Source organism: Phoca vitulina, unplaced genomic scaffold, assembly GCF_004348235.1.
Source record: "Phoca vitulina isolate PV1807 unplaced genomic scaffold, GSC_HSeal_1.0 scaffold30, whole genome shotgun sequence".
Classification (NCBI taxonomy): domain Eukaryota; kingdom Metazoa; phylum Chordata; class Mammalia; order Carnivora; family Phocidae; genus Phoca; species Phoca vitulina.
Genome location: NW_022589733.1, coordinates 22952499 through 22968045, shown reverse-complemented (window position 1 = coordinate 22968045; position 15547 = coordinate 22952499). Strand labels below are relative to the sequence as shown.

At 37.2% G+C, this 15547-nt stretch overlaps 1 protein-coding gene across 1 annotated transcript in view; it reads right to left on the bottom strand.

Moving 5' to 3' along the window:
- HYDIN (HYDIN axonemal central pair apparatus protein) overlaps nucleotides 1-15547 on the bottom strand; it is a 340806-nt gene that overhangs the window by 261996 nt on the left and 63263 nt on the right. Inside the window, exon 7 of the mRNA XM_032424356.1 lies at nucleotides 11117-11241. Within this exon, the coding sequence (XP_032280247.1) occupies nucleotides 11117-11241 (125 nt within the window). The remainder of the gene's footprint in view (nucleotides 1-11116; nucleotides 11242-15547) is intronic.

The window sequence follows — 15547 nt, the reverse complement described above, 5'->3', positions numbered from 1 at the left end:
TCTTTTTGAAAACCATCTGATACTGATTTTTTTTTCAATCCATCTTCCAAAAAATCATCAGATCCACAAAGTAAAGGAAGCAATAGCTCTTGTCTCCACAGCTTTAGGGACTTGCTTTGTACACCCACTCTCATGAAGACAACCTTAGAAAGGGCTCCCAACCCCTAGCTACTTAGAAAACTGGTAGGATGAAGGGATGTTATGCCTGCCAGAACAGACAAGTTGGCTGTTCCCCAGCACTGGCATTTTTGGGTCTGCTTGGAAGGCCTGTTCCCACTTGCCTTCTGATTTGGTTTCTGGGGTTCAATGTTACGATCCCTGTAGATGAAGTTAGCCACTGTCATTGATAATGTCCTGGTAAAAAGACGTTTTGTGGAAGTCTCATTAGCTTTTGTTAGTTTTGCTACTATGAATCAAGCAAAAAAAAATATGAACAAAACTAAGTTTACAAAAAAAAAGTGAAGCTAGCTATATACACAATACATTTTATACTGTGGTTTCGGTACTTTCAGACAACAGAGGGCAATAAATAAAATGTATGAGTGGAGCCATAGATTCTCTAGGAACTAGCAAGTTGGTGGAAAGAGTGTTTCTCATCTCTTGGTCACCAGCAGGGTCAAATTCACCATGCAAGTGAACTGCTGAATCAAACTTCTTCAGAAATGCTCTTTCTTTGAAGGGTTCAGGAAACAACTTCCGAGACTTGCTTGGCTGAGCTTACCCAGCACATCAGTGGCAATGTCAAAGTCAGTATTCTCCATCTACATGGAAGGCGGTGTAGGATTACAGAAAGTATGCTGGCCTCGGAGATGCCAAAAACCTGGGTTCAAGTTCCAGCTTTACATAGGTGTATAGTCATTTAATGTCTCTGGGCCTCAGTTTACTCATCTCTAAAATAAAAGGTTTTACATAAATGCAGAGAACAATCTGCTGGTTCCAAAAGGTAAGGGGGGAGTGAGGTGAAGGGTATTAAGAGATACAAACTTCCAGTTATAAAATCAGTCACAGGAATGAAAAGTACAGCAGAGGGAATATAGTCAATGATACCACAATAATTTTCTATGGTGACAGATGGCAACTACACTTGAGCATTTTGTAATGTATATAAATGCCAAATCATTATGTTATATACCTGAAACTAATATAACACTGTATGTCAACTATACATCAGAAGTTTTTCTAAAAGAAAATAAAATAATGGAGTTAAGAGATGTCCTCTAATGGCCTTTTAAATACGAACATCTAATGACTCGAATCTTCACCTGCTATATAATTTACAGAAACCTCATTCCAACCTCCTAAACAATCCTTGACCATCCGTGTATCCAAACTTCTGCTATTCCCTATCTTAAGCTATGGAAGAAGAAATGAAGAAAAGGAAACTTGGTCAAGGAATGTTTCCATTGCCTCTGAAGCCATGTTAAAACATTTACTCTTTTACCATAACTATGTTTTGCTAGGTTTTCTAATTATAACAGCACACACTTATAATTAATCATAATAATCGCACCATTGAAACAAAGCTTATGCAGGTAAGTCCGCACAGGTATATTCAGATACATATTATTTAGTAGTTTCAACTGTAAGATAACATATTGCACTCGATCTTAGCCAAAACCACTCAATTACTTACTATGTTCTATTTTGGTATTCCTTTATTGGCCTTTAGGAGAAAAAAAAGAACTTCTTTATGATTTATTAGAATATAATATATAACTGACTATAAAGCTGTCCTGTGAAGTACTAATATTATGATTACTTGTATCTTTAATAATAATACATCATGATGCCTTTGGGGGAAAAGAGCCTATTTGCCAACTTCTGACTCCTGAATTGAAATATCTCCTCTTCAGTAAGAGACATAATACTTTAACAGCTCCATTTCCTGATTATGCCAGTGGTTAATGTCACCTCTAAGGTGACAGCAACCTCACCAGGCATGGAAAAAAAAAACACTTCTATGCTCCTACTTCTAGGGTTCATCCAAGTAACCAAAGGTTTAGTATCTTTTTTCTTAAAGCCTGTTCTAAATACTAATATCTCCTTGAACCCCTAGATTACATAAAGTTTCTCAATACCCAGTTAAAAAGTGTAAAACTTGAGCAATTAACCATTTATCTTTCAATAGTCAAATAATATTTTCACATCTCAGTTTTATTGAAAATGATAGAATTAGTTTACTAATCTGTTTTGTTTCTAGTTTTGTTTTATTTTGTTTTTAAGAATATAACCTTGGGGCACCTGGGTGGCTCAGTCATTAAGCGTCTGCCTTTGGCTCAGGTCACGGTCCCAGGGTCCTGGGATCAAGCCCCACTTCGGGCTCCCAGCTTGGCAGGAAGCCTGCTTCTCCCTCTCCCACTCCCCCTGCTTCTGTTCCCTCTCTCACTGTGTCTCTGTCAAATAAATAAATAAAATCTTAAAAAAAAAAAAAGAATGTAATCTTGAGTAATTGTGTTCTTAATCTCTTCTGGAAGAATGAGTTTGTAAAAGGTACCAAGTTATTTCAGTTCTGCTCTTTTAGGATATAATAAAAAGGTAACGAAATCATTTCTGGGGTAACATCAATTCCCTAAACAAACTTGGTTTCACCACAAAAAGCCAAATACAGAAGAAAGCATGGAAGAGTGATGGTTCAGGTAAATAATGATGAGTAAAATATTAGATAATGGTGAAATTTACACTCAACCTCCTTAATTCTAGAGCACTAGTTCAAACTCTGGTTGATTAAAAGAAGAATCTCCTAGCTGCATTTAATCAAGAATTTCTATACAATGGAGGACCAGCAACTGAAGGGCATAAACACAACGGTTAGAAATGTGATTGAGTACTTCCCACTGAGGATTATCAGTGTTCCTCCTTCTGGAACATTGTTTGAGGAAGTATGAAAAAAATCCATGCTAAATTTCCCTCCTCAAATCAATTCATACTTCAAACAGCTGCAGAAATTTCAATCAGATGCTTATTTAGTGAAATGAGAAGGCAATGATCATGGCTTGGAAAAGCTCCATGATTAATTGTGTTTAGACAGTCATTACTGTTTTTCACTAATGAAAGGTTATAGGTTCCGGTCATTGATAACCCACAATAAAGATGAAAGCATATTCTTATCAGCAGTTCCTTTCATGTAAAGAAAAATGCTACAAGATAGTTTACCTCTATCTGCATCTTTACGAAATTACTTTGTGAACCAAAGTTGACACCAGAACCTCAGAGTGGAAATCAACTTTGCCATGGTGATTAAATTTTAATACACAAATATTTGTTTCCTGTAGCACATGACTAAAAATGTAAGTATGGGTGTCAATCCAAATACTGACCCAAAAGTTAAAATACAGATTGAAGACCACTGAAAGCTGTATTTCATAGTCAAGAGATTAAAGGAGTAAAAGTACATAGGTAGTGGGATGAGAGATTGGGGAGATGATTCACTCTGGTGGAAAAAGCACTGCACAGGAGGTTAGAGTCTGAGCCTGGGTTCTAATTGCACTTCTGCTACTCATGCGACCTTGGGCAAGCCACTTAATTTCTTAAAGCTTTGGTTTTTCATTTGTAAAACCTAAGGACTGGATTTGATTATTAGTTAAGTCTTCTCTCAAGCTTTGATTCTATTGATCTATGAGCACTCTAAACTGTTGGTCTCAAAACCCAACCAAACAAAATTTTTTGACATTATACCACCACCCTATGTATTTGTTCATTTACAATTATACTATATACTAGAGTACTCACATGTCAGATGTATTAAAAATATGATTCAAAGTAAAACACTGAGCTAAAGATGAATGATTTTTTTTTTTTTACTGGCTCTTTTTTTTTTATTATGTTAGTCACCATACAATACATCATTAGTTTTTGAGGTAGTGATCCACGATTCATTGTTTTCATAAAATGAATGATATTTTAAAGATAATTTGGTATGTTTATCAACAGTTATGTTTACCAACAAAAATTGATAATGCTTCATTCTTTTTTAAACTCCTGACTTAAAATACCTTGTGATAAAGTAATCCAAACATAATTCTAAGGCCACAATTTTTCCAATACTTAATTTTAGGGGCTGACATAAATGAAAATGATACCTCACAAAGATACAGAGATCCAGATGGAAAAAATGTATCACTGATTGAATTTATTAACATTCATATTTTTCACTTTCATCCACTATCAACACTAGCAACACAAAGGCTTTTGTTGAAATTCAAGAATGAAAAAAGAAAGTAAGAAAGGTAGGAAGGTGGAACGTAGGAAGGAAGGAAAGAGGAGAAAAGACACAAATTACCAATATCAATAATGAAAGAGGAGATTCACTATAGAGCCTACAGACATCACAAAGTTTAAGGTTATTATGAACATTTTATGCCAACAAATTTAAAATTTTAGATTAAACTGAAAAATTCCTTGAAAAAATTTACCAAAAATTACACAAGAAAAAAATAGAAACACCTTAGTAGATCTAAATGTACTAAATAAAGTAAATAACTGAATAACTAAAAACCTCCAAAAAAGGCTCTAGGCCCAGATAGCTTGAAAAGTGACTTTTTCACACTTAAAGAAGAAATAAGATGAATATTAGAAATGACATTTCCAGAGAATAAAAAAGTAGAATAATTCCCAACTTGTTTTATGAGACCAATTTGTTTTTTCAACCAAAGACAAAGCCATTACATGAAAAGGTAAAATAATATATGATCATCTCAAAAATGCAGAAGAAGTAATATATGAAAGTCAACACCCATTCAAAATTAAAGGTCTTAGAAACCTAGAAATGGAAGGAAATGTTCTTAATCGGATAGAGAGTGTCCATTAAAAACATCATACTAAATGATGAAATAGTGAGAACTTCTGCTCTGAGACTGAGAACAACAGAAGGATGTTTGCCATCATCATTTCCATTAAACCCTGATAAAGGCCTAGCTATGCAAGAAAGAATAAGAAATAAAAGGCTTAAGGATTGAAAAAGAATAAAACTATCATTATTTGCAGATGACCTGATTGTGTATATACAAAATCCAAAATCATCTACAGATAAACTAGGAGTCAGTAAGTTAATTTATCAAGGTTTGAAGATATAAAAGATCAATATACAAAATTCAACTCCTTTTTGATATATCCTCCCAAAATTTAGAAAATAAAATTAGAAGAAAAATACCATTCTAGCTATAAAGGAAGTGATAAACTGTACTTCATCAAAATTAAATTCTTTTGCTAATGAAAAGACACTAGTAAGAAAATTAGAAAGATAATCCACTGTTAGGAGATACTTACAATAATTACTTCTGAAAGGCTTGTATTGAGAATATATAAAAAAAAAAACTATGAGTCAATAACAAAAGGACAACCTCCTAAAGAATAGGCAAAAAATCTGAATACACACTTTAGAATAGAATACATAAAAATGGTCTAAGCACATGAAAAGATACTCGACATTATTAGTCATTAGAGAAATGCCAATTAAAAACAAAATATAAAAAAATAAAACTTTTGTTGATATTTGGCTAATAATAGCTTTGCTTTTGTTGATATTTGGCTAATAATAACTTTGCAGCCAGGATGACTAAAATTAAAAGGCTGACAATGACCCAGAGTTGATGAGAATGTGGAGTAACTAGAAGACCTATCCATCACCCGGGGGGGCGGGGGTATGTAAAATGCTTCAACCACTTTAGAAAACTGGAAGTTTCTCAGAAAGTTAAGCATATACCTACTCTATGACCCAGCAACCCTACTCCTAAACATTTACCTGAGAGAAATAAAAAACATATGCACACACACACATACACATACACAACTTGTACAAGAATGGTTATTCGAGCTTTATTCATAATAACCCCAAACTTCAAACAAACTAAAGTTACATTAACAGGAGAATGAATGGACCATGGATAAGCATACAGTGGAACACTGCTCAAGAGTAAAAAAGGGAATTTGATACACACAACAACATGAATACATCTCAAAAACATTATGTTGAGTGAAAGAAACCAGACCCAAGAGAGTATATACTCTATTGAGCACATTTATTTGAAGTCCAAGAATAAGCAACATGACACTAGGGTGATAGGACTCAGAATGTCTAGGATGGGGATGGAGGGACTGACTGGAAAGAGCATGAGGGGACTCTCTGAAGCCAGGGATGTTCTCTATCCTTAATGGAGAGGTCATCACACAGGTCTTGTCAAAATTCATCAAACTGTACATTGAAGAACTGTGCATCTTATTGTATCTAGATTATACCTCAATAAAAAATGTAATAAAATTACATAATTAATATGTAAATAATAAACATTAAAAATAATGAATATATAGGAATAAATCTAACCACAATGTTCAAGACTTCTATCCAGAAAACTACTGCTGAGAGAAACTACAGAAAACCTAAATATATGGAGAGATAAACCATATTTATACTATGCTACATAGAGAGGATTATAAAACAGTGGGGAAAGATGAACTACTCTATAAATAATGCTGAATGATGTGAAAAAAGACATAGAGTCAGTTTTAAGCAGCAAATTAAACTGGAGATTGAAATAACTAAAATAGTTGATATTTTTTAAACTGCTTTAAAATTCATCACTAACCCTATCAGAAAATAAGAACATCAAAGTGAAGAATTGCAGGAAATAGTGTAGTGCCAAGGCTGTCTTTTGTCCTAATGGCTTTTGTTAACCCTTAAACTCCTGCTTTAACTACGGAGTTGTGTGCATATGACAGGAGATAAAGTCTAGGGCCTGCCCAAAGTGGGGATGCTAACTCCAAAATTTACAAAACATGAAAGAGCGTAAGATATGATGAGGTTCAGGACACACTATCGCAAAATATGGCACACCTTGTCATATTGAATATTTCAAGCTGAAGGAACCTGAGAAATGGTCAGGAAGGATTTTCTGACCTTCCACCAAAGCAGGCTGTAAAACCTTCATGTGAAAAGTGCCTTCCTATACTTAGATGAAAGGAGCACCCTTGTCTGCAAAGACAGAGGGACACTGAGAGGAATCTGAATGAATAGGCCTTGCTGTTTTCCCAAGTTTACCACACTTAGCTCATACCCTTTTTGGTCCTAACATGTTTTTCCACAACTCTCTACTCTTCATCAAAACCTAGCCAAAAAACAACTCAAATTTAACCACTCCTTCAGGTCTTCATTTCCTTACAAAAGCTCCCATGCCTAGAGGAGACAGGGAAACGGAAGGACTCCATAAAAGTCTGCTTTTGCTCCTTCTCCTGCTTCTGTTCTTGCAGGGGGACCTGCACCCCCACCCCACTTTACACATGCCTCAGAATGTCCTCCTTGTAAGGGACAAGGCGTTAATGATTTCTCTAGAATAGATAACATCTAAGGAAGAACCAGGTGAGAATGACCTGAGGAAGCCATCACATGCACATTCCAGAACAGGGCTCTAGATATCTTGATGCCAAGGCCCCCTGGCTCCAAGGAATAATACCTGGGCCTTGATCTTTGTTCTAACCAGTTCCTGGATGCCTGAGGGGACATGTATACCAGACCCCGACAAAGACAAGACTCCCTCTTTTCCTTTCTGATCCCGGAAGCTCCATCTGTATCTGCTCTCTCCATATCTTCAATAAACTCTGCTCTCACTTCCTGTGGGCTCACATTTGATTTCCATCCTACGTGAAGCCAAGGGCCCTCTTGGCCAATCCTGCAGAACCCTTCTGAGTCCCTGGACTCGGCCTGCATGCATCAAAGGAAAACTTACATTAAATAAATTTGTATGTTTTTCTCTTCTTAATCTGTCTTTTGTACAGGGGCCCCAGCCAAAAGCCTAGAAGAGTGGAGGAAAAAGATATTCTTCCTCCCCTACAGAAATCGTGGTTGAAAACCATCAGAAATAATAAACAGCAAACTAACTAAATAAGCAGATTTAATATATTTAAATGCTCAGAAAAAATGAAAATAACAATACTTAACATATTTAAGAAATAAAAGGGTAACTTGAAAAATAAAAGAGAGTAGTCAGATTTAAGAACAGATTGAATCAAGAACCAAATAAAATTTCAGAAATGAAAATACAATTGAAAAATTAAAACTCAGCAGATGAGACATCACGGAAGAGGGAGAATAAAGGAGAAAAAAGTATTCAGACAAGTTTTACAAAGACAAAGAAATGGAAAAAATAAAATAAAGGTTAAAAGGAATAAATAATTGGAGCTCCTGGGTGGTGTAGTCGGTTAAGCATCTGACTCTTGGTTTCAGCTCAGGTTATGATCTCAGGGTTCTAAGATCAAGGCCCGCATGGGGCTCCACACTTAACATGGAGTCTGCTTGAGATTCTTTCTCCCTTTGCCCCTCCCCCCACTTTCATGCTCTCTCTTTCAAACAAATAAATCTTTTTTAAAAATGTTAATCTATTATTTTAAAAAAGGAATAAATAAGAGTAATAATAGACTAAGAAACAGAATAACAGAGTAACTGGTTGGAATTCCAGAACAAGAAGGGAGAACAGCCAAGAATCCATATGGGGGGAAAAATTAAACACAGTCCCGGGGCGCCTGAGTCGTTAAGCATCTGCCTTCAGCTCAGTTCATGATCCCAGAATCCTGGGATCAAGCCCCACATTGGGCTCTCTGCTCAGCAGGAAGCCTGCTTCTCCCTCTCCCACTCCCCCTGCTTGTGTTCCCTCTCTCGCAGTCTTGCTCTCTCTGTCAAATAAATAAATAGAATCTTTAAAAAAAAATTAAACACAGTCCCTACCTCACACATATACAAATATGAAATCAAAGATAAATCATCAATCTAAACAAAGAAGCTACAACTATTACCCTTTTAAAAGTAAACATAGACTATGTTTGTGATCCTTGAGAAGGTAATGATTTCCTAGCAAGAAGGCAAAAAGCGTTAAAGGAAAAACATTGATAATGTCAACATTTACAAAAATTAAAAATTTCTGCTGATCAAGAAATATGAAGGAAATAAAAAGGCAAGCTACAGACTGGAAGAACATATTAACAATACATATATCTGACAAATGATTAGTATTCAGAATACCAAGTTATAAAATACTCTTACCAATTAATAAAAGAAAAAAACAACTCAATAAAAAATGAGCAAAAGACTTGAACAGACACTTCATTAAAAAAGATATATGAATGGCCAGTAAGCACAGGAAAAGGTGCTCAACATAATTAATCATTAGATGAAAACTAAAACCACTAGAAGACATAGCTTTACACTACTAGTATGTCTAAAATGAACAAGACAACACTATGTAGTAGTGATGTAGGAAAGACGATGTTAGGGTTCGAAACCGATGGCCAAGAAAGAATTCTTGAGACGTCTTTGGTGCAAAAAGGTGATTTTATTAAAGCACGGGGACAGGACCCGTGGGCAGAAATAGCAGCAATGGGGTCATGAGGAGGGGCCCATTATATACTTTCAAGATGGGAGGGGGTTAGGGATAGCGTTAAGTCTCTAAGGAATTTTGGAAGCAAGGCTTCCAGGATCCTGAGAAGGCTAGCTATTGTTGGGAAAAGCTCATTTATTACCGTCTAATAAAATCTTAGTCATGAGACCCTTCAGATGTACATCAGTGGGCCATATGCTTGGGGGATGATTGCCAAAACATATCTTGGAGGTTTTAGAGATAAAGGAAGTTTTCAAAGGAATTTTTATATGTTAAATTAGACTTACTTGGGGCGGGGGGGGGGGGGGGGGGGTGTTAGGCTAGGATTGCCTTTTGCCCTTAGCAAAGTATTAACATCCAGGCAGCTGAGTCCCCAGAGGAAGGTCACTGCCTGTCTCAAGGACGTGTCAGTGGGCTGTAGGTGGTAAGGAGATTTAATCATTTTTTTTCTGCCTTTGTTTCCCACATCAGTAGCAGAAAAAAAAAGACAACACTGCACTACATCAAAAACTAACAATGTAGTGTATGGTGATGAACATAATATAGTAAAATAAAATTAAAAAAAAAGACAACACTGTGTTTATCAGCAAGGATGTGAAGCAATTGGAAGTCTCAGGCTTTATTGGTGGGAGTGTAAAATGACACAACTACTCTGGAAAAATGCACGTTCTTGATGTGTTATAAGCTATGCTTTTTACCTTCCTCAGTTGAATTATATGGATCAAAACTTTCCCCTTTTTGCTTAAGCTAGTTCAGGTTAGGTTTGCCTTGCTAGCAGCCAGTGAATTCTGACCTAAACTAAAAGATAAGATACATAGGTCGGACCACTGGATATGCATTGTTGTTACGCTGGGCGACGTGGAACTTGGACCACTTCACCACGGGTCCTTAGGCAAGGACTTGAACTGTCCTGCTCAGATATGTATCCACAAAGCCAAAAACTCTGAACTGTGACCTAATCTCGTTTGCTTCTCTTCCCCTGGCTGTGCACTTGTGTTTTCTGCCTGCAATGCCCTTCTGATGCAGATAATCTGTGTCAATAAACATGAATGAGTAAAAAAGAATGGAGCAGGAAATGAGAAAAATCATGAAATAATAAATCATGAAATAATAAATGGCAATGTTAAAATATTAATTTTGGCATTACCATTGCCAAAATAAAATATTAATTTAACAACCAACTTTGGAGACTTGCATAATCTATGTGCAGCATACATGACCATAAATTAAATATTGGCAAAAACAATGTACAGTTTTCATGATTATGCAGACTGTGGCCTTCAAGAAAATGCTGGAGGCAATAGACACAGAACTACATTTAAGTAAGATGTTGCACATTCTAAGGATTAAGGCAACTTGATCTTACATAGACTGGTCAGCACACAGGAGAACATTCCGAACTGGGGTTTACATTTTTTAAACGTGAGACAAATGCAGTAATAAATCAAGTGGAAAATCCATGGGGTATTCAGTTACCTTCAAGTTTCATTACATATAAATAACATTAAGCTACTGGTGTGACTTCAGGGTGTAGTTTCTTTCCTGAGAGCTGTATTTCTGGAGAAACCAGTCTGGTGGGATTTACATCTGGCTCAACATTATTTCTGTGGGAGACATTCATTCTTTGGTTCTTTACCTTGTGGATCTTAGCTTACTTTAATGCAGCCAAAGTAACCATTTCCCATTTTGCTTCCCCACATTTTCCATCTGACCTTTCTTAACATGTAGAACTTTTAACAAAGAATCACGCATACCTGTGTCGTAATGCACGATAAGTCTTTCGCTGTGGCTGCCCACAGTCTGTGGCTCAAACTCCACCTCCAGCTGCATGGACTCCCCCACGTTAAGGGTTCCGGCAGGTGGCTCCACAGAGAAAGGCCTGCAGCACATGGTGAGACACACTATCAGAGCAGGTTCCTGACTCGTGTGAGGAGACATGCGGGTTCTTGGGCTGCAGCAAAGCTCAGAACCAACACCACAATTTGGTGATTCAGAAGTAAAGTACACTTTCCCCCCTGATGTGAAAGAACTTTGGTTTTAAGGTTAAAATAGCAGTACGAGATCTGCAAGTGTAAGAGAAACTTAAAATGATAAGGTAACGTTCTTGTGTGTGCCCTTGCCATTCAGCCATCCTTTTAACATTCATGGAGGGATTCCAGTGGTCAGCCTTAAAACATGTATGCAAATACTGTAATTTGCAAAAGATAAATGCCTTTTGAGGGACAAAAATCAAGTTTTGTGACAGTTCAATGAAGAGAAGGTTTTGTGATGGAAAACTGTATCAGAGTCCCAAAAGATCACACAATTACATGAGGGTAACTTGAGGGCAGTTTAACAAAGGGTCTACTTAACAGGGGGGTAAGGGGGACTACAAATGATACAATCACCCAGGGTTATAAACAGTAAAGCCATTATGACCTCTAGGCCCAAAAGGCCAAGGAGAAGGAGGAGTGGTTTTGAAACTTGCAGGAGTCCTACGAGAATGCTGCTATATGAGGAGCAAGGAGCTTTAGTCAAGAGAGACAGCCCAGATGGCCTCACGGGGAAGACACTATGGGGGAGAGTGCCCTAACTTCACATCCTCCTGTCTGATCACCTGCTGGGACTCCCACTGGCTGAACCCAACCAGAAGCCTTTGTCATACAGGTCAGCCTCCCGGGTGACAGCGAGCTGGAAATCAGTGGAGAGCATTTAGAAAGGCAAACTGGGGACAAGTTCTGTGCCTTGAAAATAGAACTTGGGCACATAGACATGATGGGGTGATAGGGTGGATTTGGGAACAGGAAATCGTTTCATTTAATTTCCCTGGAAGGAAGTGGCAAGAGAGAAGCTGGATCTGATCATGAGGTACCTTAAATAACTTAGAGTTCTTCCTTCTAAATAGAAAACCCAGCCCATTTAATTATTTTCATGGTCCATTTCACTTCTCTAAATGGCTATTTTTCCAAACTAATGCGTTGTACAATGTATCTGGCAGGCTAAGTTGTTTCTGGTTATTTACTTCTATCACAACTGTTTTTTAGTTTCATCCCTGAAACCTTCCCTTAGATAATGAACTTAATGTCCGAAAGCCTAAGCTTCCTTCTGTGAGGGTACAGAGCTATGGCAAGGGTAGCACGGGGTGGTCCCTGAGATCTTCACTGCAATGCTTCCCACCACGGGAAACTTTCTCTGGGGCTCTCTATTTGGATCTCCCTCTACTTTCACTTCTTTATTTTCCCATTCCTTTGTGCTTTTCCCACACCTATAGCACCAATCCTCCAGCGAACCCCAGGCATTGCTGTAGAGGTTCTATGGGGTAGTGGTCACTAGCCTGAAGCCAACTGAAAAAGTTCAAAACTCAGCTCTGCCATGACTCTGGGGCGAGTCATTGAACCTTCAATCTCCTGGTCTGTAAGATGAGGGTAAGGACACCAGGGAGGACTAAAGGAGCCGATACAGGTAAATTGCTTAGAATAAAGCCTGGCACGTAGGAAGTGCTAAACTAATGTTTATTATTATTTCTGTTATCTCCGTCACTGGCAGCCTCTAGATGGATGATGAGCCTGAGGATGATCCTGGGTGTTTAGATGAGTTCAAGTTTTTATTATTCTCCTCTCAATCTTTCACACTGCTCTAGGGATACTGTAAAAAGAACATCTACAGGTCATAACACATCCATCTCTAGTTCAACACCTTCAGTGGTCCTCATAATCTACATAAAAAAGCTCAAAGTCCTAGGCATTTGAGGTTCCACACAATCTGCTCCCAACTAGATTTTGCATTTTCATTAAACACATACATCTGTCCAAATGTCCCATGTTATCTGTCACATTCCAAATCAGGCTGGGGAGGGACAGGGTGGGAGGGCTCTGCTCCCTTCACCATAACCTCGCCTAGCACTGCACCCCCTCTCCCTTCCAACCAGACTGTGCCCCCTACACAGACATTCCCCAGCTGCTAGGGTCACACAAGAATACTTACCATTTTCCATAGGTCATATTTCCTCCAAAGTCACTTATCACTGCCTAGACTCAAAGATACCTCTTAACTAGAATCTTCCTGGATTATATATAACTATTATATATTTATTATATATAACTATAACTTTGTTTTTACTTCTCACTTCAGTTCACCTTGTGCTATAGTTAGTTTTCATGCCTGCTCCTGTTGATAGCTATAGACTCAGGAGACGACAGGAAAGGGAAAGCAAATAAGCTGCCATGAGCATGGGCTCCAGACCAGGCACTAACTACACTGAGACCTTATGTACACCAATCCTCTTAATCCTGGGAAGAACCTGAAAAAAGGAGGTATTGTTATTTGCACTTTAGATATGAGAAAACAGATGCCCTAAAAGGGCAAGCGACTGGCCCAAAGTTACCCAGCTAGGTAGCGGTGGAGTGGGGTTGGAAGCCGGGCTGCAAGTTCAAGTTCTTTCTGCCTACCCAAACCACCCCTGAACATGGAAGCCACCTGATTAGATGCATCTTTGTGTCTCTCACTCCATGCACAGTTCTTTACTCACAGAAGCCTCTCAGAAGAGGTTGTGGATTGAATTACAACCAACTTTCAGAGGGAAATAAAAATATCTGTAATCATTAAGTAATCTTTATAACATCATGGTGGAACAGAAAAGGAGTAGACTTTTAGTATCTGAAGAATCTCTGCTTCCTGGGATGAAGGTAAGTGATCCAAAATAAGTCTCATAGTCTTAAAAGTTCCCTCCTCCCTGATGGCATCAGTAAGAATCTTAAGAACTGAGAACTGGGCCCAGTTTCCTGACTTTGGGAACAATGTTCTAATATTTTCTTCTATCTTTGCCTCCCTAGGTCCTAATATTTTTTCTTTTTCTTCCTACATGGTGCTTTCATTTTCTTTTCAAACATTTCTTGGTAGCAAAAAGAAGAGTTTTGAAATGAATTGGATAGTATTGCATGGTAGAACCTAAGCTAATTTTCTATGGACAAAGAGACCCTTCTCTAGGACCTCCAGAAATCCTAATTCTATACAGAGGTAACAGATACTTTTCTGTCGTGCTCACTGTTGGGTTTATATTACACTAAATTTCTTCAGTAGTCAAAAGAACCACCTAGGACAATCACTGCTACTTAGAACTGCCTAAGCTTTCTCAATAAATCAGATGTTAATTGGGTAGAGTGTGTTAAGTTCTGGCACTTAAACATTGTCTATGATTTGATTTTGTACTTCATTTTATACAGGCAGACAGGCTCAACTGGCCAGAAAATATCAAGTATCAGAAAATATTCTTAACAAAGAGTTAAAAGGCATTGTTTCTCAAGGGTATAAGGCTGGCTCTGTCTTCCAAAATGTTTGGTTTTGATATAATATCCTCATTAATACCAAATGCTTGATTAGGGAGGGAACTTGGGTTCATGAAAAATCATGAGCCACAAGAAAGATTTTGAGTTTTTGTTCAATCCACTATAAACTGCTCTTGATAACTAAAACTCTTCCATCCTTACGAATCGATATTTTAGCAGAAGGTTAAATACTGGCTCTGTTATATTAAATATGGAATTTAATATTAGTATATTTTCTTCAGACAATCTTTCTTATTAACTGATTCCTGACATGAGGTTTTGGATTTTGAGATTGCTTCTTAACCTTTTCTATTTCACCTTCCAAAATTAATCCTAATTTAATAGTCAGAATTATTCTGGTACCTACTAGAGTTTCAGGTCAAATTTGCAATAAACTTGAAGAGTAATGGTTTATGTTCTCTGTATATTTTATAGCACACTGCAACTCCTTTTATTAGCATAAAAACATTATGCCTATTTTATAGTACTAGGATAATTTTTTTTTTATTTTAAATTATTGTACATGTTTATAGTTGTAGCTTTGCCTTGTGATATACTGTTGGTTAGGCATCCTATAAACATTTATTGAGCACTTATTTCTTCTAGGCACTATATTTGATGCCGGGAAAATAGAAATGAAAATAGATACAACCCCTGCATTTGAGAAACTCACATTCTAATGGGGACAACAGACATATAAAGAACATTTTATTTTTTAAAATTTATATGAACCTAACCACTTAAAAACCTAACCATTAACTCAATCGTTATTTCAATGAAAAGAATATGATGTGTTTTTTAAATAATTTTCTCTGAGATATTGTTTCTGTGTATTGACTCTTAAAGTGATCAGAATAAGAGCAGACCCTGGGTTTTTTACTT